The sequence below is a fragment of the Pempheris klunzingeri genome, chromosome 19, assembly GCF_042242105.1.
Source record: "Pempheris klunzingeri isolate RE-2024b chromosome 19, fPemKlu1.hap1, whole genome shotgun sequence".
Classification (NCBI taxonomy): domain Eukaryota; kingdom Metazoa; phylum Chordata; class Actinopteri; order Acropomatiformes; family Pempheridae; genus Pempheris; species Pempheris klunzingeri.
In genome coordinates this window covers 10,001,120-10,028,061 of record NC_092030.1, presented here as the reverse complement: position 1 = coordinate 10,028,061, position 26,942 = coordinate 10,001,120, and the positions used below count along the sequence as shown (strand labels likewise).

Sequence of the window (26,942 nt, the reverse complement as noted above, 5' to 3'; positions counted from 1 at the left end):
CTTTGCTGGTATGCTTGATATGTTTAGAATATTAGTCAATATTTCAGTATTTAATACATGGACCTGCAAGCTGTTCATTGTGTTGCAAGCAGCAGCAATAGTCAGTGGAGACACTTTGAACTTCTGTCCATACGCCCAGATGTCAAACCTCATGCACTTAAAGGGGTTCTCCAAAAAACGGAGGGAATTTGCAAGAGATAGCTTTAAAAAAAAGAATTATTAAAGTTGAAGCAGCTGAGGCAGTGATATCCTGATTTTTAGTTTCTAGTATGGGATAATTCCCATAATGGAACTCAACAGCAACTTACCCTGATGACATCATCAGTTATTTTCTTAGATTTGAAAAAGCCTCTTCAGAGCCACAGAGGACATACAATTGTATCAGTGGTGTTGCCTGTTTAAATCCTTTGCAAAGCATCCCTTTTCTCAGTGAAAATATATTTTACTGATACTTTTTGGAAAATGCATATTAAAGTAATGTCCGCTCTAGTGTGATTTGACCCATGCCAGAAATTTAATAATTACATGTCTGGACGTCAGATTTTCTAAACTGGCTGCAGCCATGGTTGTCAGGAGTGCTTAATGTTTGTGTGTAAGTGATCACAACACATCATGTTGTATCTTCATTTCATTGTAGATATTGTACACGCAATATGTTTTATATCGGCACATGTTGATTTTAACAGAATAGTGTATCATCAGACATATTGGTGAGATCAGCTCAGAGACTGGATGCAGTGCTTTAGAGGATATAGGTACATGTCACTGTTACACTGTTAGACGTGTGCCAGAACATCAGTTGGGTTTTTCAATGATAGCTGTTTGGACATGAAGGTGATAATTGCTTCCAGAAGAGGCTTTTGGTCTTTTCATCAGCGGAGGAGCTGCTGACCAATGGCTGGTTCTTCAAAGCTGCATCCCTCATGGTGTGGAAGACATATTCATCTGCTTAAACATCTTCAGCTCCATTTCAGTCTGCATGCGCATACACTTGAGACATAAAGAAGGAAGATTACTGAGATTGCTGACAACATTACAAGCTTACACAATGAAAATGAAAGCACATCTCTCTCACATTCATATTAATTATTCAAATTTGTTTCAAATTGCCGCATAACCTACCTCCAGGTCTCTGGTGATGGCGTGGTTGGGTCCATTGGTGACCAAGATGATTCCATAGGCTTTGCAGATCAAGGCATGACCCACCTCTATCTGCCCTGCATGCCATTGAGTGACACCTGCCCTCATGATGGCCATGCCCAACTGTGCATTGTTGGGGTGGTACAACTTCCTATTTTGTTGGGGGAGAAGGGGTGGAGGTTACAAAGTATAGTTGAGCAACTGAAGGATAAAATCAAGACAACAGATCAGTTTGTAATATATCAGGATTGGTATTACATACATACATACATACATACATGTGTTAGTGTTTCGGCTCTGTACACCACCACAATGGAAATTAAACAATCAAGATGTGCTTTAAGTGCACACTTTCAGCTTTAATTTGAGGGTATCTACATCCAAATCAGGTGAACGGTGTAGGAATTACAACATGGTTTATATGTGCCTTTTTAAGGGACCAAAAGTAATTGGACAAACCAACATAACCATAAATCAAATTGTCACTTTTAATATTTGGTTGAAAATCCTTTGCAGTCAATGACAACCTGAAGTCAGTTCCCACTTGTTCTTGGGACATTTTCCCTTCAGTTTTGTCTTCAGCGAGTGAAATGCATGCTCAATTTCTTGTCATTTATTTGTGTGACTTAGGGGATGTGTTCAAGTTCAAGTTCAAATTTATTCAGTTATAAGTCAGTGGCACTTTCACCTCGCAGGTTCTGGCATTTCTGGGTAGAGAATGTGTGGGTTTTCACCAAAATCTCTGCTCAAAAGAGAATTTTTGAGTTTTAGAGTCAGCATATATGTCAAAAATATAATTTAAAAAATATCTCCCAACAAATTTCAGTCTAGATTTTTTATGAAAAACAATGACCTTTGGATGATGAATGAAAGAGTCTTATCTAGCTATCAGTAGGCTATATGGTGCAGTTAGAGAATTGGCATCATTGAAATCCTAACATGATTATTATATTTTGTACAGGGTGTGATTACATAAAGTTACAAAACTGTTAAGTACAGGGTTTCAAAGTTAATATATGGTATATTCACTACATCAGCATGGTATCTAAATGTATGATGGTATTGGGAGTTTTTAGGGCAAAATCACTGTGATAAAGGAAGTTATTATACAAGACTAAAATGAATTGGAATTTCTTTGTTACTTGGATAGTAGTGATATGAGGAGTGTGATATATATACAGCGAGTATGGGACTTTGGGAGCTTTTACAGTATTCTTAATAATATATACTGATATTTCCACATCTCAGACAGGATACCCAGTAACTACAGTGTAATCATGGTTGTGTAGAGTTACTGAATCCCTCCAGAACAAAGTAATCTGTCAGTAACTCACATGTATCCTTCCACCATTCTGCGGGCATAGTCTGCAGCCTCAGAGAAGAGCTGCAGGTATGAAAGCACCTCACTGGCAATGCTGAGTACACGCAATTTATACAGGTGAGTGTCAGCCAGGATGTTCTCCTGTCTCTCCAGACATTCACGACACAACTTCACCACCTGGCAGAGGACAGACAAAACATTGGGGAAAATCTTGGACAGGACATGACGCATATTTGGAGAAGGACAATAAGAGAGAAGGAAATGAGGGAAAGATGAAAGCAGTGTTAAGTACCTCGTTGTAATCCTTCTCAATACGTGACCTCTCAATACTCTCCAGGCAGTCTTTACTGAAGGCAATCACCTCTTTCACTTTATCAGTCGAGGGCTGAGAAGGAGACACAACAACAGAAGCTAACAGGAATATAGTATTATCAATTTAATAGATATGAAAATTTTTTTGTATTTTGTGTGGCTCTTATTTTATGTAAATGCAACTGAAATCTTCCTTTGGTGTACAGTAAAATCTCTCGTGTTCCCTCACTCACTTTGTTCCCCTCACTCCCTGCAGTAGCCATCATTAGGTCATCCTTGACATGCTGGCTACAGTATTGGCAGGTACATTCAAAGTGAAAACGCTCCTTCAGTTGCCTCTGGCGGTCAGCCGACAGATTTAGGAGGTCCACGTAGCTGATGGTCAGCTCCTGACCCTCAGGTATTTTCCCCAAAGCTCTCAGCTCGATCCTGAGACAGAGGAGGACAGGACGTGGCCTGGTTTTCTGGATCTGATAATACTGGTTATGGATCCTACTGAAGACATGCATGTTTAAAAACACCTCATAAATAGTTTAAAGAGGCTCAGTAATTTCCTAAAACAGCTGCTCACTGTAGTTTTTACCCAGTGCTCCTCAGTGGTGGATTGATCCACATTTGGTCCACTAGTGAGTATGTAGTGTATGTAGGATCCAGTTGGACATTAGGAGATCTTGTGAAAACCAATGAAAATAGAGTGTCCTTCAGGTAATGATGGATCAGTGTGGCTCAATGATGTGGTTTACTAGATTTTTGGGCAAGAGTAAAGTAAGAAAGACATAGAATAGCATCAGACTTATTTTGTAAAGCTAAATTTTTATACATGAAGTCAACATCAAGTATCCACTTAATTTATTTATTAGTGTTGATCATCATATTGGGAAATATGCTTAACTTTGCTTGACTTTCTTGCAACATGTCTTCGGTCTGAAGACTCATCCTTGGCAGAGGTCTCTGAGGTTGTCAAGAAGCTCCTTGACTGACCCTGAGATGCTGAAGGCTCTGAGCATTGTTGGGCTGTCTTGGCTGACATACATTTTCAGTGTTATGTGGAGGTTGGGGACGGCACCCACAGACAGCAGATTAGTAGTTCCTATTTTCCAAAATGGTAACCTGAAGACGTGCTTTAATTATCAAGGTATCACACTACTCAGCCTCCTCAGTTGTTTATTCCGGGGTGCTGGAAATGAGGCACCAACTGATCTCCAATCCGGGAATAGCAATGTGAATTGTCCTGTCCTGCCCATGGAAGGGACCTGGAGTATGGGGTACAGGGGACTCTGCTACAGGCAGCTGCTATGAGCAATCCATTCCTTGTATAACCAAAGTGAGAGCTGTGTCCATATTCACAGCACAAAGTCAAACATGTTCTTGGTGATGTACCTTGTCAACGATTCTGTTTGTGATTTCCATGGACTTGTGATTCTCAAGGGGAAGATAGTGTCTGGTTTGGGAACCACAGCATTGAGCCTCTGCTTTTTGCAGATGATGCGTTAATGTGTGTCAACTCTAACATATGGTCAAGAGTTTTGAGTACTGACCTAAAGAACGAGATCACGGATATAAGCAGCTAATATGAGGCTGGGCTCAGTATAATAGATGGGATGAAAGGCTGGGACACCTGCAGAGAACTTGGAGTAGAGCCCCTGCTCCTTCAAGTCGAAAGAAGCCAGTCACTTCACTCAGCCAAGAATAGTCGTGCAAGTAATTCCCTGTACTTGTGATATGATATATATCGTTCTTTTTATACTTTGTTTTTGTGCAAATTAAACAAACATGATATAACATGTTACTTTACAGATGCTGATAGGTGAAATACATACCAGTCTGTTTGCCCCATCTTCCAGGCTTTGTGCTAAATTAAGCTAACTATCTGGTGTAACTATTGGTGTAAAACCACTTTACAGCCACATTACATAACAGAGGATGAGGACTGATCAGCTTTTAATACATACCTCCTCTGAGAGTGGAGGGCAGAATTTACAGCTGACTGGCTGCAAAAGAAAGTGACAGTCAATTAATTGAAAACATTTATATAAGCTAAATTGGCCTTTTTTTAAAGAAATAAAGTATCAACAAATTATTATGGTCCACAAAATCAGTCACAACCTGTTTTTTTATTGAACTTTCTTTTGTGTCTCCTTAATACATATTCTTAAATAAAGTTGTACTTAATTAAAATTCCACAACGGACTAAGACTCAGACAACCTGAAGCCATATAGCATTATTGCAGCACAAGAGTACTAGTGTTTTCTGGGTGTCTGGGCGTATAATAAAATTAACATGTGAAAGTATTTCATTAGTCTGAGAGATTTGTTGTCCAATTGTGGTCTTGATTTAGTTTTACTGCCTTTCCTCCATTACCAAAATAAAAATGCTTGGGAGGAAACACTGACCACAGCCAAGTAAAATATCTTTAAAAAGGGGCAAATCTTAAGTATACTGACAAAATATCTCTGCAAAATATAATTTTCAACTTATACTATATACTATATACCTTAATACATGTAAGACAGTTAAACAGAGCTTTCTCATTATGATTTTACAGGAGCAGTAGCTTGGATACCTACTTGCCATGGTTAAGGATGATGGTGCAGTTGGGCCAGCAGTCATGGTTGACCAGACACAAGTTGGGGAAAAGACCCACACCAACAGTCTGCATGCCTCTCTGGTCACTCAGTGTGAATCCATTACACTTGATCTACAGACACAGAGAGAGGGAGGAGGAAGAGAAATGTAGGGAGGGAAGGGGTGGGTATGGAACAGACAGTCCCCAGGTTTGTTTCTGAAGGTGTTTTTTCTTTGGCAGTTTAAAGGTTCAATTGGCAATTTACAGTACAGTTCATGAAGCACTTGAGAACAATAATGCATAACGAGACATTCATTCATACAATGCCAAAGATGTGTGAAATGTAGTCTACGGAGTGCTGCTTGCTTCCATAAGACCAGTATTCCAGGAAATTGTGCGCATCCGTCTTGAGCTGCTTGAGGTCTTCTTCAGATAGGTCGGCCACGTGGTCCTCCAGGTGGTCTACTGAAATCAGCTGACTATCTGAAACAATGCCTGTGTCCTTGTGTATACGCCAGAGCACACGAGCAGCCAGACTGGGCACGGGACATATGAGTAGGGGAGAGAGAAATCACTATCAAATTCAAAATCAGACATTAGCCAGTTAGAGTGTCCACCACTGAATCCTGTATATGACATAAGCACAATTCCTTGTTGTCAATCAATATCTGTGTACATTCTCTAATAATAGACCTTTTAAACATAAGAATGTGTCCTCAGTGTGTCTACAGACCTTCAGACTATGAAAAAAAGGCCATCCTGTCTCTTTTTCATGTTAATGTGTATGAAAATGCAAAATACAATAGTCTTCATGTCATCTGTATAGATATCTGTGGTAGTGAGGACCCAGCAGATTCACTTCCTTTTGGATGGAAATGTCCTCACAGCAATAGTAAAACATGATTGTTGTTTACTGTTTATTTGGCAGGTTAGTCTGTTGAACTTGGAGTTAGTATGATGCATGGCTATTGTGGCTCCTCTTAGGAGATGGCAGAGCCGATGCAAGGTTGGTGGCTCACCAACCTGAGCTTAACAGGCTTTTCTAGAAGGGAAGCATTAAAGAGTCAGGAGATAAAAGATCGGTTCTGAGAAAGGCTAACAAGAGCTATATGTAGTTGTAGTATGCACAGTATAAGAAAAATCATGTTTTTTTGAACATTATAGCATGTAAAAGTATTCTAGTAGAACCCCCAAATACAAGTAGGAACCTGAAAATGAGCATCATATATGTGTACTTAGCTAAACCAGTATTTAAGACTTTCCTTAACTGACTCTTTAACAGAAACCATAGCTAGTTGTAGAGCTTACGTTTAATGATTTACTGAGTAAATAATTAAGCTAAAACATTTTCAAACATTGCAATTCTTAACAGTACATATGTCATATCTTCCCCTTTTCCAAAACAAATGTCTAACAGCCTCAGACCTCAGACCTCAGAAATCCAGCCTGATTGCTGGTTTACTCATTATTCAGGAGAGAGTAACAGTATTAGCCAGCTGTGTAAGAATGACTGATGTCTCTGTAGCTCGGTTCAGCTCACTGTTCCTATCCTCTTCTGGAGTGACCGAGTCAGGACCCTTGTTGAAAGATGTGGGTGCTTTGGGTGTGGCTAACAGATGGCACCTGTTCTCACAATGGTGCTCACCTTGAGCTGCTTCAACTATGTAAGACCTCAGAGTAGAACTGCATTGTCCATTGTGTTTTAATCCGTCCAGTTTGGTGAGCATGGTGTCCCCTGGGCTCTGTGGGTTTAGGGTCCTTTCTTCATTCCTATGATTGTAGTAGTGTGCCTGCTTCTGTTTGGCTGTGGCCTCTGCCTCTATAGTTTTCTACATGGACATCAAAATATTTCTGGGGTAATTTGACTATTGTAAATAATTGTAAATAATCATATTGATTAATGGGAATGTAAAGTCCACCTTTGTTCAAAGGACAAGAAGCATGTGGGCCCAACAATGCAAGCAGTTTTTATTTGACTCTATTTTATATTTGATTCTGTTCTATTCTAAATTTATTTGATTATCTGTATACACAATGTTCAATGTGTGTGTAGCTTTAAGGGACTACAACTTTAATTTCGCTGTGCAGTCCTGTGTTGTAAAAACCTAAGATGAGGCAATGACTATACATCTTTACATACATTATATACATTGCAATGTTTATCAGAGGAGCAGGAGAATGGGAGGAAGAGGTGAAATGCTGCCCCCCATTTGTTTGGATTAGATGGTACAGTTCCACATATTGCTCCTTTAAACTTCAGCATGGCCTCTCACTGCACTGTTAACACAGACTTCTGTGACACTATGTCTGTAGATGTCTGTCTTACTGACATAATAGGTATTCTCATAACAGAATGAGCCAATGTTCACACAACACATGTACAACAACAACACTTACTAGCTCTTCCACATATGTGGGAAGGTACTCCTTGTAAAAACATTCATTCATTCATCTACAGTAGCCGCAAATAGCGTAACACATCCAAATCCTCGTCTGAAATGCCAGTGCTGGAGTTGCATTGTGGGTTGAACAGTTTTTTAACTGTCCATCATGAGTCTGACAATGTTAAAAGTGCAATGCTAAATTGTTGGATTGTTTAATGTAAAGAACTTCTTTCTTTTAGCAGTAAGAATTTCGTCTGAAAAATTCACAACAATCTGCCAGTCAGGTTGGAAGATGTATTATATACAAAGTTGACATTTTAGCCCTTTATAAGATTGTTCATCCTCTTACAACTTTAATTTCATTTATCTCTTGCAGCCTTCCAGGTCCATGCAGGATGGGGTCAGTTATCCTTACCGAACATTCTCACAGGGGGCCTTGCCAATCTTCCTGATGGCTCCACACTCCTGCTTGTGTTCCTCCCAGCATGCAGTCTGGCAGGTGCGGTCGCAGTAGTGGGCAAACTTACACTGGGCACAGCGGTGCAGTTTGGCCTGGCGCCGGAAACAGCTGTGGCACACCTGGGTGCCCAAACTGAGAGGGAAAATAGACAAAACAGAGAAACATTACAGCCTCACTAAAACATTATCTCAAAAACTACAGTGACAGGTGTTGGATGATTTTAAAATCATTTAAAGATTTGAAGAGGCAAAAGCCCTGGGTTAATCCGTTGCTCTGAAGCAGAGTGAAGACTTCAGTGTGTGAAAAAATAGTCTCCTCCAACTTAGATTCCTCCTGTATGAATTATGTATGAATGGGTGAATGAAGATGTGATGTAAAAACGCTTTGAGTAGTCGAAATGACTAGAAAGGGTCTATACAAATAGACCATTTACCATTTAGTGCTTATAACTCATGATTTCTTCTGTATTTGATGGTTGTTGGGCATAGTTGTATACATGATATAGTATACATTCATTCATTCATTTCCTTCAGGATCAATAAAGTTGATCTTATCTTATCTTATCTTATGAAGGACAGAGGGACGAGAGGGAGAGGGATGAAAGGACTGAAGTGGTGGTCTGTTGGATGGAGTAAGTAGATGGAGAGTCTTGGCTGGCAACATGAAGACTGGAGTGAACCGGGGTGTTGAGACTCTGGGTCGTCTCTTCTTGACGTCTAGGTATTCAGATCCCCAAAATAAGTGCTTCAGATGGTAAGATGCTTATGAGCATTTCGGATGTCATTCAGGTTGTTGTGGATGTAAGTGAGGTATGCAGGTGAAGACCAGTGACAGAGGATTTTGATGATGTGGTCTGGAACTCCCTGTCTAGAAGCGGTGGAGACACCTCCGATGCAAAACAAGTGCCCAGAGTAATGTTCAGGAGATATTCAGGATCAGAAAAGGATTGGCGAAAGTGATGGTGGAACCAGAATCGTGTTGCTACTTTACCAGTTTCTGAGATAAACAGAGAATCTTGGGGTAGGCTTGACTGGCTAGTCTCGTGCACCTTAGTCAGGCTGCGTTTAAGGTGGAGAAACTGACAGCTTGAAGAGATGCATCCTAAGTCGTTGAAGTTATTGCAAACTATCCTCCCGCCCTGGTAGAGGACTGGCCTTCCTCTCTTATCCACGCCTTTGGGGAGAGGACCGAGGGCAACTGGCTGGGTGTGGACTGGTTTAGGGGGGATGGATGGTGGGGGGGCAGCAGGGGACAGGCTGTAGAAAACGGCAGGGCTTCATTTACTTGGAGCTAGGGCAAGAGGAATGGAGGCTGTGAGGAAACATGTTGTGGCGGGATGGGAAGGAGCACCACATAGATTGCAGCTCAGAGAAGCTCTAGCTGTGAAAACTCAACAATATAACTCAGAATCTAGAGTTCCCTATTACGTGCCTTGGTTGAACTGCTGTAAGCGTCCAGCGGCTTGAGATGCAAAAAGAACGTGGTATGTATAGAAACCATTGCCACCGAACCAGAGGGCCAGATCGAGGGCTAAGGTCATGTAATCGTTCAGCTCTGACCCATGATCGGGGAAGACTGAACAAATGATGTCGCGGTAGAGGGAGAAAGAAAAGGCGAATTTGGCTGCTGTGAGTTCTTTGGAGGGCTTCTTTGAGCTTGATGAGACCGAGTGGAGGTGGCAGTTACCTTGGAATGTAGGGGTTGGATGAGGATGGGTGGATCAGTAGAGAAAGGTCTATGTAGTTACCGTTGTAGGATCTGTTGTCTGAGTGTGGGTGACACGGCTGGGTGTACCATGGGACACAAGTGGGAACAGCTGCATATGGAGCTGTGGGGAAGAGGGGTGCATTTAAAGAAGCAGAGACAACTTTAGCAACGTATGGATTATGGGGAGGAGGGGGGTAAAGGTAGGGAATGGGAGGAGGAAAAGAAGAAACTTGAGAACAATGGTCTCAGTCTGGTCACCCCTATGAAAATTGTCTGGCTCCGCCACTGCCCTGGTACAGCTGTGGAGAGCGGGGCTTCTTCGGCCCGGGTGGGATGCGACATGACGTCATCGGCATTGCCGCGGACGCGACGCTGGGAACCCGGAAGTGCTCGAGATGTTTGTGGAGTGAGAGTTTTGTTTTGATGGGAGTCGGTGAAAAGTTTGAAAAGTTTTGCCTTGTTGTCAGAACAGTGGAAAGGGATGTTACGCTGATTGAGAGCTTGCTTCTGGCGAGCGACGGTCCGCTGGGAAATGTTTTCTAGGTGAGTGACAATCCAGAGTCGAGACCACGAGGCAGAGCTGCAGTCTTACACACTTCTCTGCTCCTCCATTAGAACAGTCACCCACCCAACATCCCATAGAGACTGTGTCCGTCCCCCGACCACTCAGATCATTTAGATCTATTAATCCAACAGGAGAGGAGTTCAGTAAAAAAATCTAATCAGAGTTAATACCACTATTGGCACTATGAAACAGGACAGGAGAGTGAAATGTGGACTTTTAAACATCAGATCTCTGCCATCCAAAGCTGTTTTAGTAAACGATCTGATATCTGACCATGAAATTGATTTATTCTGTCTGACTGAAACCTGGCTACGTCCTGAGGAGTATGTTAGCCTTAATGAGGCCACTCCTCCCAGTCATACTAATACTCATATTCCCCGAGATTCTGGACGAGGAGGTGGAGTTGCAGCAATCTTTAACTCTAGTTTAATAGTCCAACCTAGACCCAAACTTAATTATAACTCCTTTGAAAGTCTTACTCTTAGTTTTTCACACCCAACCTGAAAAACACTAAAACCAGTGTTAGTTCTTACAGTGTACCAGCCTCCTGGCCCATACTCTGAATTCTTAACTGAGTTTTCAGAGTTTTTATCAGATTTAGTCCTTAGTGTGGACAAAGTGATTATAGTAGGTGATTTTAATATTCATGTGGACAATGAAAATGATAGTCTCAGCACTGCTTTTGTCTCACTATTGGACTCATTTGGCTTTTCCCAGAGTGTAAATGAACCAACTCACTGTTTTAACCACACTCTTGACCTTGTTTTGGCTTATGGTGTTGAAATTGAACAGTTAACAGTCTTCCCACATAACTTTATTCTATCGGACCATTACCTGATAACATTTGATTTCTTGCTACTGGACTATGCACTATATAACAGAGAGGTCCTCACTAGATGCTTATCTGATAGTGCTGTTGCCAAATTTAAGGAGGTGATTCCTTCAGTATATCAGCCAGTGTGTCCCTGTGCTATGGCTGACCCCAAAATGATTATCTGTTCGGTAGTGCTGCAGGTTCACTGCAAATGACACTAGACTCTATCGCCCCTCTAAAAGAGAAGAGAATTAAAGGAAAGAGACAAGCTCCCTGGTATAACTCCCAGACACGTGAGCTTAAGCAATATTCACTAAAACTATAAAGGATATGGCGTGCCACCAAATTGGAAGACTCCCGTTTAATCTGGCAAGATAGTCTTAAAACCTATAGAAAGGCCAAAGCAACCCTAGATTTCTTTTCAGCACAATAGCCAGGCTGACAAAGAGCCAGAACTCTATTGATCCTTGTGTTCCTTTAGAGCTCAGAAGTAACGACTTCATGAGCTTCTTTAATGATAAAATTCTAACTATTAGAGACAAAATTCATCACCTCCTGCCCTCAACAGGGTCTGATCCAACTTCAAACCTAGGAACCATGTTACACCTGATGTGTATTTGGACTGTTTTTCTCCAATTGATCTTTTTGAATTGGCCTCAATAATCTCCTCATCCAGACCGTCAACATGTCTCCTAGACCCCATTCCTACTGGGCTACTTAAGGAGGTCCTGCCCTTAATTAACACGTCCTTACTGGACAAATCAGTCTTTACTAACAGGCTATGTACCACAGTCCTTCAAAGTAGCAGTAATTAAACCTCTCCTGAAAAAGCCCACTCTTGATTCAGGTGTATTAGCTAGCTATAGACCTATATCCAATCTTCCCTTTCTCTCCAAGATCCTGGAGAAAGTCGTAGCTAATCAGCTGTGTAATTTTCTAAATTCTAATAGTCTATTTGAGGATTTTCAGTCAGGTTTTAGAGCGAACCATAGAGACAGCACTGGTGAAGGTTACAAACGACCTCCTTATGGCATCAGACAGAGGACTTCTCTCTATACTGGTCTTGTTAGACCTGAGTGCTGCCTTTGACACCATTGACCATCACATCCTGTTACAGAGACTGGAATAGTTTATTGGCATGGGCAGGAACTGCATTAAGCTGGTTTAAGTCCTATTTATTAGATCGATTTCAGTTTGTACATGTTAACAATGAATCCTCTGTCCACACTAAGGTTAGACATGGAGTTCCACAAGGTTCAGTGCTTGGACCAATACTCTTTATCTTATATATGCTTCCTCTGGGTAATATTATCAGGAAGCACTCCATTAATTTCCGCTGTTATGCAGATGATACACAATTATATTTATCAATAAAGCCAGATGAACCAAATCAGTTGAGTAAACTTCAAATCTGCCTTAAGGACATAAAGTCCTGGATGAGCAGCAACTTTCTGCTGCTAAATTCAGATAAAACTGAAGTTATTCTGCTTGGCCCCAGACACCTCAGAGATACCTTTTCTAACAACATATATACTCTGGATGGCATTACTCTGGCCTCCAGCTCCACTGTGAGGAATCTGGGAGTCTTATTTGACGTGTACTGACGAGAACTAAAAGAAGAGACCACATTTCTCCTGTACTGGCTTCTCTTCATTGGCTTCCAGTAAAATCTAGAATAGAGTTTAAAATCCTTCTCCTCACCTACAAGGCTCTTAAGGGTCAGGCTCCATCATACCTTAAAGAACTCATAGTACCCTACTACCCCACTAGAGCACTGTGCTCCCAGACTGCAGGTCTACTGGTGGTTCCCCAAGTCTCCAAAAGTAGTGCAGGAGGCAGAGCCTTCAGCTATCAGGCTCCTCTCCTGTGGAACCTCCTTCCAGTTTGGGTTCGGGGGCAGACACCCTCTCTACATTTAAGAGTAGACTAAAAACCTTCCTTTTTGACAAAGCATATATTTAAGGGCTGGCTCAGGCCTTAGACAAGCCCCTAGTTATGCTGCTATAGGCTTAGACTGCCGGGGGACTCCTATGGTGCACTGGGCTCCTCTCTATTCTCTATCCTCCTCTTCCTCTCCATCGTTATGTCTCATGTCAGTCAAATGTCTGCCTCTAACTTGCTATCTTCCCCGGAGCGTTTCTGTGCTTTCTCATCTCTCAGGTTCCTGTGGATCCTTTGGATCCTGGTCCTGGCCCTGCTGATGTGGTTCTCTGGTTCCTGTGGGTCCTGGTCCCGGTCCCGCTGATGTGGTTCTCTGGTTCCTGTGGATCCTGGTCCTGGTTCTGCTGATGTGGTTCCCTGCTTCCTATGGATCCTGGTCCTGGCCCCGCTGATGTGGTTCTCCATCAGCCAATGGATGTGCGTTTGTCCAAGGCTACAGCCTGTCCATCCTTGGGAGCTGGATCTCTCCTTCACTGTGGTGCTCCCGGAGGTTTCTCTTTTCCCACTGGGTTTTTTGAGTTTTTCCTTCCCGAAGAAGGAGGGTCATAAAGGGCAGGTGATGCCTCGGACTGATCCACCGGACTGATCCATTGGCCTCATCAACTGCTGGACTCTTTATTAGATTGTTTGTTCGCTTACACTTGTTCATTTCAGTAAACTTTGTAAAGCACTATGAGACACTCTGTTGTGGTATTGGGCTATACAAAATAAATTGAATTGAATCACTGCTGCGGATCGTCGGCCACTCGTCATGTTTTTCAATAATATCATACTGCTAATCTTTTAGTCACACTCCTATTGTTAGTGCTGTTAGTGCGTTTCAATAATACTATACTGCTAATCTTTTAGTCACACTCCTGTCGCTAGTGCTATAGTCACTGCTAGTACGTTGGTTGTTGTTTGTGTTGTCTCTCTCTCTCTCCCTCTCTCTCTGGCCAACCTCCACCCAACGCGGATCCTGACAGAAGCCGCTCACATTGAGCCTGGGTCTGTTTGAGGTTTCTTCCCGTTAAAGGGGAGTTTTTCCTTGCCACTGTTGCTCAATATAATATCTGATGCTTGCTCACGTGGGAATTCTTGAATTCTTAATTTTGAATCCCTGAATTGTTGGGTCTCTCTCTAATTAAAGAGTTTTGTCTAGACCTGCTCTTTATGTAAAGCGTCTTGAGATAACGCTGTTGTGAATTGGCGCTATATAAATAAAGATTGATTGATTGATTGATTGACTAGGGTCAGAATGGTGTCCAGGTGTGCTTCGCCTATCGGCGAGTGCCCGGACCTAAAGCGGGTCGGAGAGAGACGTCTGGAGTGAGCGACATCTTTTGGACGCTGTCTGCAGGGTTGAGGAAGAGTTCCTGGTCCATGGTGGTGGTGAGTGATGGCGATGCGAGTTCATAGCGAGTCGTGATTATAGATTCAGAGGGGGAAGAAACGGCTTAAATACTTTGGTACGGAAATGAGGTGGGATTGAGGCGTGGTCGTTGTTCCTGAACCTAGTTATAAAATTTCATTTAATCTGTACACTATACATCTATATAATGTTGGTAAATATACAGTAGTAATAAGATACACATGCCAAAGATGGTCCTAATTTTTGAGCTGTTTGGATGCTGATGACTCACTCATATAACTCAGCAGCATGTGTCAGTTTATATAAACAATTTGTTCAGTCCCCTCTGCCTGATTTATGTTAAAGTAAGTTCTAAATGGAAGGCATATCTCCACAATGTGACTGTGTAAGCAAATGTATGTCTCCACAATATGGGTAATACATGGTACACATTGGCTCACTGTGGTTTTGAATAGCTACAGTCTTAAATTAGGCACATCCCCTTGGAGCATGCCTACTGTGTTAAACACCCTCATTGAGCCAGCTACTAGTTCTTATATGGTTCAAACACTATGCTACCAGATCTGTGTCTGACATTCCAGCACATAGTCAAACCAAGCCTCACACAGCTTTAATACCAACACAACTATTTACAGAAAAGCATATGTTGCAGAATGTAAAACTGCAGCTTTATTGCACTACTTGATTATTTCCTCCAGCTTTATGAAATGTAAGCCTGCTGACACATGAAAGCCTAAAGGCAGAAGTCTGGTGAGGCGTTACATATGAGAAAACAAAATGAGCATCCAAGTCAAACTAAATTTGGGAATATCTTACAACAAGGAATTAATCCCTAATGTTAAAGATCACAAACCAAAGCACAATTTTTTTATTAAGTCTTTAGTGAACTCTATAAACTAATTCATATAGCTGCAGCTTATGCTGCAATGCTGCTGCAGGGGTCCTCACTAAAAACAGAGAAACCCACATCAATCCAGTTCTCAAACCTTTTCTGCAGCTTTATTACTATCCAGACCTCTTAGGTCTGCTTTCTGTCCCCAGAGTCAAAACTAAAGATGGACACTTTCTCTGCACCACATATCTGGAACAAACTGCCAACAGGCTGGTGTTTTATGTAGAACATTTGTTGAAATGTACAGTTCTTGAAAATGGAATCCAAAAGTACATTATGCTCAAATTCACATGACACCTTAACAGGTTTCTCATTGCTGGTGCCATGACAATTTGCACATTCAGAAATTAGGTCACAGCCCAGAGAAGGTTCAGGAAGCCTGGCCTTCTGTCCACAACATACCTGCAGTGTGTCAGTCAGATGTGCAAATACATGCTCAGTGGGAAAAGGTCAGTCCTTCTACCTGTCCATGCAGTTTAAGACCTACAACAACCAAGAGCCTTGTACCTGTTGAAGACCACAGCAGAGAAACTGGGCTCAGCGTAGACCACCTCCCCAGCGTTGAGCTCTTTTGTGGCCCTCAGGCCTCGACCTTTCTTCCCTGCATCAAACAGCTCAGCACTCTCCATGTTCCCCACAGTCATTATACTGGTCAAACAAAAGACAAAAGGAGGCAGAGAGGAGGGAGAAATTGGCTGATAGTGGGACGGGCCAAGGGATAAAGAACTAAACAAGCTGCAGGCTGGAGACTTCTCACGAAATTCTCACTAGCATTCAGGAGCATTTGCCCCATCTCTCCTTAGCCCGACCCCTGCTACAGCCAAAAATAAATTCGCCCCCTCTAGGGGTTCGTAGCGCTCCCAAGAGTGGGAAGGGGGGGACGAGTGGGAAGTAAAAGGGGCTGGGGTATAGCAGGGGTCTACAGGTCTTAAGGTGGGTATCGTCCCCTTGTTTGGGTTGGTTACTCCTGTGGTATTTTAGTCCTGGGCAGCTGTGGCTGTCTGTCAGAGGCACATGACAGGAATAGAGCTGCTCAGATTCAGTGGCTGCCCTCTGCTGTATCTTTCTTTAAAAAATACTTTGCACAGTAGGAAGTAGTTACAGTCTGTTATTTTCACCCTGCCAGTAAGCAGTTGCCTAAACAAAGAGAAACATCAGCATTTATTTTGAGAAATGTTTGTGTCCACCTGATGAATGTGTCCAATAGTCACTATTTTGGTCTGCACCAACAGTATGCAAAAAATATCTTAGCTGCTTAATACTCCACTATGGTCACTAGCAAACTTTGCCTTTCTGCTAACATATAGTAGAGTTGTTTTGTTGAACCAAAACAGTAAAGCTGTGGGCCATAAAACCAAAACAATAAGCTGATAGATGCTAAAACTTTGTAGATTTGAGAGGAAATGATAATTCTCTGAGGGGTTTATTATATGAAAAAATGAGTGTGCACATTTAATGGATTTTTTAAATTTACATTTTATTATAGATTATAACTCATATATACTAGTAATTTTTCATACTACTTACTTATTTTTACAGACTCTTATCATGGGCTTCAATGGCATGAATGAAAAGAACAAAAAAGACAAAAAGTGTTTCTGTGATTTGGCATGAAGTAAGCACATACAGCCTAGAGCTATAATTTCCCCTAAATAACATATATGACATTGAGTAATGTTTGACAGATATTTTGAGCAGAAAAGAAAAAGTGGAACACAATCACATTTTTCTCTCACACATTTAAATGTCAAGGCTCAGCATTAAAACAGCTGTAATCACTGTTTATTCATCTAACTATTCAGAAAAGACAGCATAAGGTACCAACCTCTAGACTTCACCATAGTTCAGATTTATGGGACACAGATTGACTGACTGACAGAGCACAACAACATATCTGTGTCAAAATGACTTATAATATACACATAGTAAACGATTTTAACAATATGACCATGGTAATAATATATTCATATATTATCATCTGTATGCCTTTGCGAAATGACCATACCTGACAAAATACAACCATGCATTTGTTTGGACATAGTCCAAAGGATACTTTTGCATGTGGACTGGAGGACCCGGTTATTGATTAGCCCATCTTTAAATGAATGGACTATCTGCTCTACCACTGAGCCACCCAAACGAATTGATGCGACTGAAGCCTCTCTCTTTCTCAAACTTAAATCTTGTGGAAAAAACCCTAAATCTGTCCTCAGCCAGTAAATGCTCAGCCACTCATGACACCATCAGGAACTCTATCAAAGGTTTCTTTGGCTTGCCTGTTGATGCCTGATGCCACAGAAGCCACAGAAGCATTTGTTTGGACATAGTCGCTGTGATTAGCTAGTAATATGCTAGCTAACTCTTGTTGTTTGATTCAGGCTGGGTCCAGTTAGAAAACTAAATACAAAGGGGCAAGCACTCAGACACTCTTCTATTAAATATTGATTTTAGTGACATGCAATAGTCAAAGTACGTTATGTTACCCAAAATAATATTGACATAATATTGCTCACTGCAGCTTTATTCAGAACCAGATGAGTAAATAAATGGCCTATATCTATTTTTCATATACTTTTTTGGCATGTCTGCCTTTATTTGCTAGTGATAGAGTTTACAGACAGAATTACTGGTTCAGCTTAAACCTACAAACAGTATGTGCTGTAGTGGTACTTGCAGTTTTCTTGTACAGTGAGCGATTATTACCAAAATTTCAGGTGCAAGGATACTATAATGCCAGATGGAGTACAGAGAGCATGTTCCCCACTGGCTAGCATATTATTTTGCAACTTCGACTACAAATTTAAATTTGTCAACATTTAACCACAAGATTTTATCCTTGTTTTCCTCTCTTTGTATTTAAATCTCCTTTCTTTTTCTATTCATCTATCTGTTTTTTAAATCCTGAAGTGGCATTGAAGGCGAAAGGGCAAAGCAAGAATTTCATTGTGTGGTAAAACTTGTGTTCATCTATACATATGGCAATAAAACGATTGAACTGAATTGAATTGAATTGAACTGAATTGAATTGAATGAAAATTAAAGTCTAAGAACGGAAAAAGAAACTTGTTATTATGGAAATTATTGATCTGATCAAGTAGATAGCATATATGAATTACAGACAGTTGAAAAAGACTAGGTATGTCTTTAATTTGGAAAAGCATATCAGCAAGACAAACGGTGTGTAAATTAATAATAAATAACATTCCCAATGACAACCAACAGTTCTATCAAAAACTATATTCATAAGCTAATAAATACTATAGACAATGGTAAACTACAGCATAATGTCAGGAATGTGTACAAGGATTTCATGGATATATGTGATGACAAGTTAAACTTACATGAAATAACCAATTGTAGCATAATTAAAACAAACAGTAATTACACTTACACAGCTCATTAAAGAAAAATTATATTTCAAGACAGACCAATTTAAGACCAGGTTTAAAAATTAAAAAAGAATTACACATGATGTGATGAAAACAATCTGAATTAAGGTGAGAATATCTGTAAAAATGTCAGATTAGTACTAGAACTGGTGTAGTTACGTGTAGTTATACTTTCATTCTATTTATTGATTTCTACAAGTCTTTCAACACAATCAAACAAGCCTTATTGTTTATTTTGAGGCCATAAGCTTCTTTAGTTTTTTTTCAAAAGCATTGCTAACCCCTTTTATTGGATGTAACAGCTCAGTGAAGCTATCTCATGAACCCTGAAAGATTTAACAGACCCCATGCCCAATCTCACTTTTTCTTATTTTTGTTAGTAACACAAGTAATGGCAAAATGTGCAATTCCTGAAGAAATTGCAGTGTGAATGCTGCCTGCTGAATAGCTGACGGCACACTGCACTGCTGCCTATTGTAATTCATGGTTTAAGGTTCCATGATTTGAGTGGTGGGATTTCCTACTGCCTATGAATGCACCATGCGCGTGTTTCTGTTTGTCAAACATCACTAATTAGCCGATGTCAATAAGCTGTCAGGTTGCCATGGTGATGGTCTCTGCTGAGTCACTCTGGGCTCACACAGATCTTTTCATTGAGATTTCATCTGTGACACACCTGTGAAAATCCAGGTTTTAGCTAAAAACAGTAACTGTTACAGCTTTAATGTGTAGACCTGTGGAGAGAAGAGGGTCTGCTGAACACGTACAAGTAGTTTGATGTCTCAAACTTCTATATTGAGAGAGCTGGAGCAGGTTAGGAAAGTGTTTGTTTCTGCCTCCCTCCTCAAGTTTGTGCTCTCAGTTAACATGGCAGTCAATGAGGCAGTTGGTTGGCACTCCTGTCGCTTCGAGGCTCATGGAGGCAGCTGTGTACGTTTTTTGTTTCCGTGGCCACATTACTGCGACGGGCACGATTTTTCCTACGTTTTGATGCATAAATGGTGAGTCTGAGTGACACACTGTGGGCGTGAGAGCGAGATAAAGACAACATTTCTCCTCCTCCTCTGCACTCTAGCGATGATGTCATCCACTCTAGGCAGCGCAATACACACAAACATGTATTCGCTTTCCCATCTTTCATTAAATTGCCTGGCCTCTGCATCAATCAGATATCTCAATGCCACTTGTTGGAAAACTGCTTCGGTTCAACGCTGATGTGGAAACACTGCATCTAGTGGCGCGATGCTGCCACTCCACGGTCACAAAATCTCTGCATTGTGGGAGATGTAGTTTATGGCCAATGTAAGCTTAAAAACAGCATAGACTTTTATTTTTAATACAATCATACGCCTTAAGCTCTCGCGGGCCACATAAAATGAAATGATTTTAAGGAAGTTTATTTCAAGATATGGTAGAGATAGAATCAAACTGGATGTTGATTTTATGTGTGAATTTTATGGACTAGAAAAAGAGCAGCATTTCTGATCTTTTTTTCACTGTATACATGCAAAAATGTTGAACTGAGCCAACTCTTTTTTAGCCAACTCTAAAAAAGAAATTTAAACTTAATGTTATATTATACAACTGTTTATTATTTTTGAAAAAATTCAATGCTCATAAAAAAATTATCAAGAACCCAGCCTGTACCTTACATTTCCTGCACTTCTTTGACGAATTTAAACAATACAGCACCACTTTACCTAATGTTAAAAAATAAGCTCTTAAGACCTTAAAGTCATTAAATTAATATAGTTTTTTCTGGTACTGTATTTTTGGCATTTATTCATCACAAGGATCTATCAGTTAAGATACATAACCTAGAACAATGTGATTCCGGCTAGGGATTTATCTTGCATGTCTTAAGGCACCGCTAGCGTCACGTTCCGTTAGTGCCTGCCGTCCCTGCCAGCTGATGGAGCTGATGGCATTCTAGTCGATGCTTTAAAACCCACAGTGTCTAAAGCAGCGCTTTGGCACTCCGCATTGGAGAGGTTATGTTTTTGGTGTTGTTTGTTTGTCTGTTGGTCAGCAGGATTATGAAAATATTTCATGAAATTTGGGCTAATGATGAATCTATTCAATTCTGGCACAGATCCCAATCTGACTCATGAGCAAGCAATTTTTGGGTACCATGTAGGACAGCAATGCTCACCATCAGCTTATACTGCATAGATCTGAACAGTAAGAATGAGTAAGAATTAGTGTTCTGAACGCAAAACAGACAGCAACCAATGCTTACTAAAATTGTCTAATTTTTGTACAGATGTGTGCCTTCAATATCCTGTAGTTTCTACCATGTCCAAAATGAATATCTCTGTCTGGCTGTAGGATGATTGAACTTCTGTTCTGAGATGAATGCAAGAAAGTATCGATCAATCATTAATATCATGCATACTACATTTTTGTATGTTTAACAATAAAAGGATACAATACAAAAGACTGACAAGAGACAAGACATGCAAATTGAGTCAACTATTCATTTTCCACTTATAACTTTAGACATTGAAAAGGAATATGTGAATAGAGTTTCAATCAAATCAATCAACAATTAAATTATCAAATGTAAAAGCTAACTCGCTGTACATACTCCTGCTGCATCTAGACGTCATAGACATCAATGTGTGCTCCTGATGTGTAAGTGTCTTCCAGCAGCAGCTTCATCAGCTTGACACAGGATGCCTCACAGGTGAGCAGCTGGCCCTGAGCAAACATGTCTGAAAAGGACTTCCTGATGCTGGGATCAGCTGTTCTGGATCTGGCCAAAGTCTGCATGGCTGTGTCCAGAGGCCCTGGTTCAATATAGAAGACAGAATTGAATAGAGTTCATAGGTAAATAATGGTTGAAATGTTATCTGGAGATAACAATAAAACAAAGCATTCCAATGAGGTATGGAGATACATTTACAATATGAGACTCTATAGAACTTTGAAAAAAAGCTTGTGGCATGGTGTGTGTGCGCACGTGCACGTATGATTGTGATTTTAGGTGTTATGTCTGCAGAGGTTTGGAGGTCAAATTAAAAGATATAGGTTACATGTAAGATAAATGAATATGATATGAATGTACACGAGTTGTGTCCTATGTCTTGTATGTGAGTGTACAGTGGCAGTCAAAAGTGAGATTAACTCTCAACCAGAGTGGTGCACGCTTTCCCTCTGCAAACATGGACTTTGTTATCCTACACACTGTCATAGTTGACTGAGAGAGTCCACTTTCCCCGTCAAGTAACTTCATCATCCATGCCAAAAGAACAAAGCCAATTAAATCATTTACCTCGTGTGGTTACTACAGTCTATCATGGTTACTTCAAGAGGGCAAACACAAACATTCAATAAACAATGCCAGTTGGGCTGTTTGTTTTCAGTCTAATTCTATCCAGTTAACATTTCCAACAGGCAACATTCGTCTTCTCAATGTTCAGCCACAAAACAATAAATGACAATCTCAAATCTGAACAAAAATTGATTGCAGATTTGGTTTAATAGTAATAGTCCTGCTGTTCTTACCCCCCATTATTTAGTTTTGAACATTCTACAAGGCATGGTAGGTTAAAAAAAAAAAAAAAAGGTGGTGAGACTGCCTCTATATAAGCTGATGCCCTAAAATTTAGAAATATCCCTACTGGTGATTTTTGCTCCATAGGGTTAAAATCTGAACCACCCTTGCAGTGTAGTATGGAATTCTATATAGTGTTTTTGTTATAACAATATAGTAATAATAATTATTATTATTATTACCTCAAAGCTGTAAACCTAGAGGAAACACTGGGTGGGAACCCCAGACAGGATTCTATTGCAGTAATCGAGACGGGAGGTTATGAACGCGTGGATGAGGGTTTCTGCCCTCAGGTCAGTGATGACCAGAGAATGGAGATGTTTTTAGGGTGGAAGAAGACAGACTTCGTGACGGATTTGAAGTAGGAATGGAAACAGAGGGTGGAGTCGAGAAAGGGTGCCATGGTTGGGGAACTTAGGCAACGGGCAGATGCAGCATCCATCAATATCCAGAAGATAGATCACCAACCTTCTGAAGCAGCGCCTTGGGGGGCACAACATGAGCTCTGTTTTGTTGCTGATGAGTTTGAGTAGGTTGGTTGTCATCCAGGCTTTAATGACTTGCAGGCAGTTGGCCAGGGAGTTTTTTTTTGTGCTGAGGTAGAGCTGTGTGTTAGTGGCACAGAGTGGAAACTGAGACTATATTTGCAGATGATCTGACCAAGGGGGATCATGTATATGATGAAGAGGAAGCCTGCAAGCACAGAGCCTTGAGGCACACCTCTGGTGATGGGCTGGGGGGGTGATACCTAGGTGGTAAGGTAGGCAATTGAGGAGGGTAGTATAGGAGATTGTATCGAAGGCTGTGAAGAGGTCAAGGAGAAGGAGTATACCAAATGGTTGGACATGTGCTGTTGGTCAGCAACCACTTTTTCAAGGATTTTGCTGAGGAATGGAAATTGGAGCTGTAATTGCTGAGGTCCTCCGGGTCCAAACTTGGCTTCTTGCGGATGGGAGTGACTGAGGCCATTTTGAAACAGGATCTAACTGTGCAAGATTCCAAAGAGGAGTTGATGACGCTAACCATGGTGGGGCAGAGGACAGGTACACATGCTTAGACCAAGGCTGTAGGCATGGGGTCCAGGGAGCAGGTGGAAGCCTTTGCCTTAATGAACACTTTGGACGTCAGAAGGTGGCTGATGGTTGAGAAGAGTAGTCTGGGGTGATTTTGCGGGTTAGTAATGAGAGCAGAGAAGTATTGCTTCATGGTTTTAGAGCGAGCCTCCTTGTAGGAGGTCATGTGGTCTCTGTAGGTCTCAAGGTGGACAGTGAGGCCAGATTTCTTGTATAGTCTCTCGAGTCAGCAACCAGAGACCTTCATGGAGTGGAGTTCAGTTGTGAACCATTTGGCCAGACTGGTGAAGGAGACAAAGCGAGTTTTCAGGGGAGTGAGAGAATCCAGGCAAACAGGTCGAGCGGAATTTCCAAACAGTGACCTAGTTTTTTAAATGACATCACTGAAATCTTGTCTATTGTCTGGACCAATTATGACAACATTATGGTCATAGCTGATTATGACCATTTAATCTACTCATGGATAACGCGGCTGACTCTAAAGCCACTAAGTTCCTAAGTGTGTTGTGCTCTATGGATTTTATTGAACATTTAAATGGGCCAACTCACAGATGTGTCCATCTTCCCATCAATTTTAATGAAAGGTTGAGGACAACCACTGATGCTTAAACTGATCAGCCAAACTTAAATGGGGATACTATTTACCTGAAGAAAAACTAAGCTGCAAGTCCTTACAAAATCTTCAAAGAACACCTCACTATCTTCAACAAAGCAATTAGGACATGCAAGACAAGCTGATATGTCAAGCTGATTTCTAGTCCCTTCATTGGTTGCCTGTCAGTTTTAGAATATGTTTTATTAGTGTTCAAATCACTCAGTGTAGTAGTGCCTGTTATATTTTCTTGAATTGCTGTGTTTTTATGATTTGTATTGTATCATTGTTTGCTTTTGTTGTATTGCAAGCACCTTGTATTGGAATTTTGCACAAAAGGTAAGATGGAAATATAGTCTGATTTGGTTTGATTTGAACCAAGGCTGACATCCAGTCACACCTTGTCCCCTTGTTGAAGTGCCCTGAGCATTATTGTGCTGCCAATATGAAACATTCCTAGGTTCTTCAATATTTCTTGCTTTTTTAACTAAAGCGTGGCTTTAATGGGACAGGGACTAAATTGGAGCATGCAGAAAGAAGTTGAAAAGAGCAATATGCAGTATGCAGGGCATAAAAAAAATGTGTTTTTTGAACATACCAGCAAGACCATCAAATGAGCATATGACACTAGCAAATTGAAGTATCATTGGAATAAATGAAGAAAAAATACATATTAAGATCAAGACTAAAAGTACAGCTCATTATTATAAAATGTTATCTCATCCTGCTTATTATTATAGTGATGATGATGGTTTTTATTATTATTCCAGAATTTATCACACAGGATTCACACTCACACCTACGGGCAATTTAAAGTCACCAATTAACCTAACCTACATGTCTTTGGACTTTGTGAGTCGGTTCTGTTTTTCTAATAAACGAAATTTCTAATTGATTTTGTTTTTTTGTTGAATTTTTTTTATCAACCCCCTTCAAGTAGCTTTGTAATCTCTTGCAAGGCTCTCAAAGTCCTCAATATTTTCTCAGTTTCTGAAATTGAAAACAGTTTTAGGAGTTTGGAAAGCCCTAACTTGATTAATTTTATTATATTAAAATAAACAGGTAAAGACATGTAATAAAGTAATAATGTTATATGTGAAAACAGGCATTGAAGACTGACTGGACTTACCTGAATGTAATGAGCACAAACAGGCAGTTCCTTACCTGGAGAGTAGTTGAGCACCCGGAGGTCTGGCTCCTCTTCTGCCAGTACCCTGAACATCATCTCTCGAGCAGCCTTGCCAGTGCAGTACAGCACCCAGGAGCGAAAAGGCTGCAGAGCGCACAGTGAAGTGATGTTGATCACAGTCCGCCGCAGACCTGGACACTGTGGAAAAGCCTGCAGGACACTAGCGGTGAGGCACAGGGAAGAGCTGACATTAAGAGACAAGTAAGAGTCCACCTCGATCATGTTGGTGAAGCTTTTGGCGTAGCGGGACACATCACCCAGAGAGGCTGGAACAAGAGAGAAGGGATAGTGCTCATGTGCCTCTTCATCATCATACACAGTTTTGTGAAAACATATTTGTCCCCTTCCTGATTTCATCTATATTGGTGTATTTGTCGCACTTAATTGTTTTAGATCTTTAGACAGAATTGAATATAAGACAAAGATAACGTGAGTAAATGCAAAACAAAGTTTCAGTATCCACAGACTTCATTGTAAACAGTTTTTATTGGAACTACCCTCTTAAAAGAAATAGTCCATATTACCTGTAAACTCTAAACTGTAGAAAGAGTGGAAACAGTGGAAACCTAGGCTTAAACCAAGACACTACACAATCACTAGAGGTAACAGAGAAAAGCTCTGAACAGGCCCTTTAAAAAACATCTCTACAAAAATTTTATCAATAAATTACAAGTGTGTGTTATAATATTATCTTCTATATAGACCATTCCTTATGAATTTTACTGCTATAGTTTTTCAAGGAATTAGCTAAATGTATCTATTCAATTGTGTGCTGTGTATTTAAACAATAACAAGTGTTTTATGTTTAGTGTGTAAAATCTCAATGTGTAGCATAACCAGCAGAAGGTACCATTTTCCCCTTGACTTGTTCTGGAATAGATGTATAAGTATCATGAAATGAAAATATTTAAGTGAAGTACAAGTAGGCTACAAGTCATTAACATTAAGTGGGTCCGTGTAAAAAAAAAGTACGGTTCAGCAATGAAAACCAGACTTTCTCCATGACTATTCACTGACCCTGGGACATTAGCACTGTCTTACCAGCGTTGTTGACCAGTATAATGTGATCTATATCCACAGAAAAAGCTTCTTTAGATGCTCTGACGACGCTCTCCGGTCCTTCCAGCTGGCCCAAATCTGCTACCACACACCGAACCACCGGAGACGCTCTGCTTGCCTCCGACTCGTTCACCTCCTCCTGCAGAGCTCGCAGGTCGTCACCGGAGCGGGCAACCAGGACGAGCACTGATCCCGGTTTCACCAGCCTTGACATCTCCTTCGCTATTGCACGTCCAAAGCCTCTGGAGGCCCCGGTGATGATACAGAGTGCCCGGCCCAGGTCGGTGGATTCAGCGGACGACATGGTGCTTAAGCAGTGAGTGCCCGTGAGTCGCTGCATCCAAAGTGGTGGGTCAAGAGGCCTGAAAGATACATACTTGTTTTCATTACTGCACATTTTTTCAGTGAACATAATGTATTGTACTTTTCATCAGTTGTAAGTTTTATTTTGCCAATTAGTTATCAGAAAAATCTTAAAGATTGCCCCTCAAGCAATCTTGATGTCCAGTATTAAAGTCATCCCATTTTGGCAGTTTGTGGAAATTGCAAAACAAATAACCTCTTAGCTTTGTAGGTTGTCTAGTGTGCTTGTTTCCTCTAAACTTTGGGTCTGATAGGACATTTTTGCTT

The 26,942-nt window shown here is 40.8% G+C and overlaps 2 protein-coding genes across 2 annotated transcripts; both read right to left on the bottom strand.

Annotated features, from left to right (window-relative positions):
- Positions 1-613: 613 nt before the first annotated feature.
- LOC139218450 (histone-lysine N-methyltransferase Smyd1-like) lies at positions 614-16,308 on the bottom strand. The gene is given in 11 exon segments (XM_070849999.1): positions 614-945; positions 948-990; positions 1,123-1,291; positions 2,475-2,638; positions 2,754-2,846; positions 3,007-3,202; positions 4,726-4,764; positions 5,342-5,472; positions 5,663-5,876; positions 8,140-8,316; positions 15,962-16,308. Coding segments are annotated over 11 exon segments (1,500 nt in total). The 5' UTR covers positions 16,099-16,308; the 3' UTR covers positions 614-808.
- Positions 16,309-21,306: 4,998 nt separating this feature from the next.
- Positions 21,307-26,637, bottom strand: LOC139219062 (sepiapterin reductase-like). The gene is made up of 3 exons (XM_070850847.1): positions 26,295-26,637; positions 25,229-25,519; positions 21,307-21,632 (listed from the first exon to the last, which is right to left on the bottom strand). Exons 1-3 carry the CDS (start codon positions 26,614-26,616, stop codon positions 21,442-21,444), a joined length of 804 nt encoding a protein of 267 aa, XP_070706948.1. The 5' UTR covers positions 26,617-26,637; the 3' UTR covers positions 21,307-21,441.
- Between the last annotated feature and the right edge of the window lie 305 nt (positions 26,638-26,942).

What these genes read in the sequence shown, in the direction of transcription:
- LOC139219062 (XM_070850847.1), bottom strand. Translation starts at nt 26,616, where the DNA reads ATGTCGTCCGCTGAATCCACCGACCTGGGCCGGGCACTCTGTATCATC. An exon ending in TATACTGGTCAACAACGCTG is followed by an intron (nt 25,520 to 26,294) that starts GTAAGACAGTGC and finishes CTCTTGTTCCAG; the next exon opens with CCTCTCTGGGTGATGTGTCC. An exon ending in GGTGCTCAACTACTCTCCAG is followed by an intron (nt 21,633 to 25,228) that starts GTAAGGAACTGC and finishes ATATTGAACCAG; the next exon opens with GGCCTCTGGACACAGCCATG.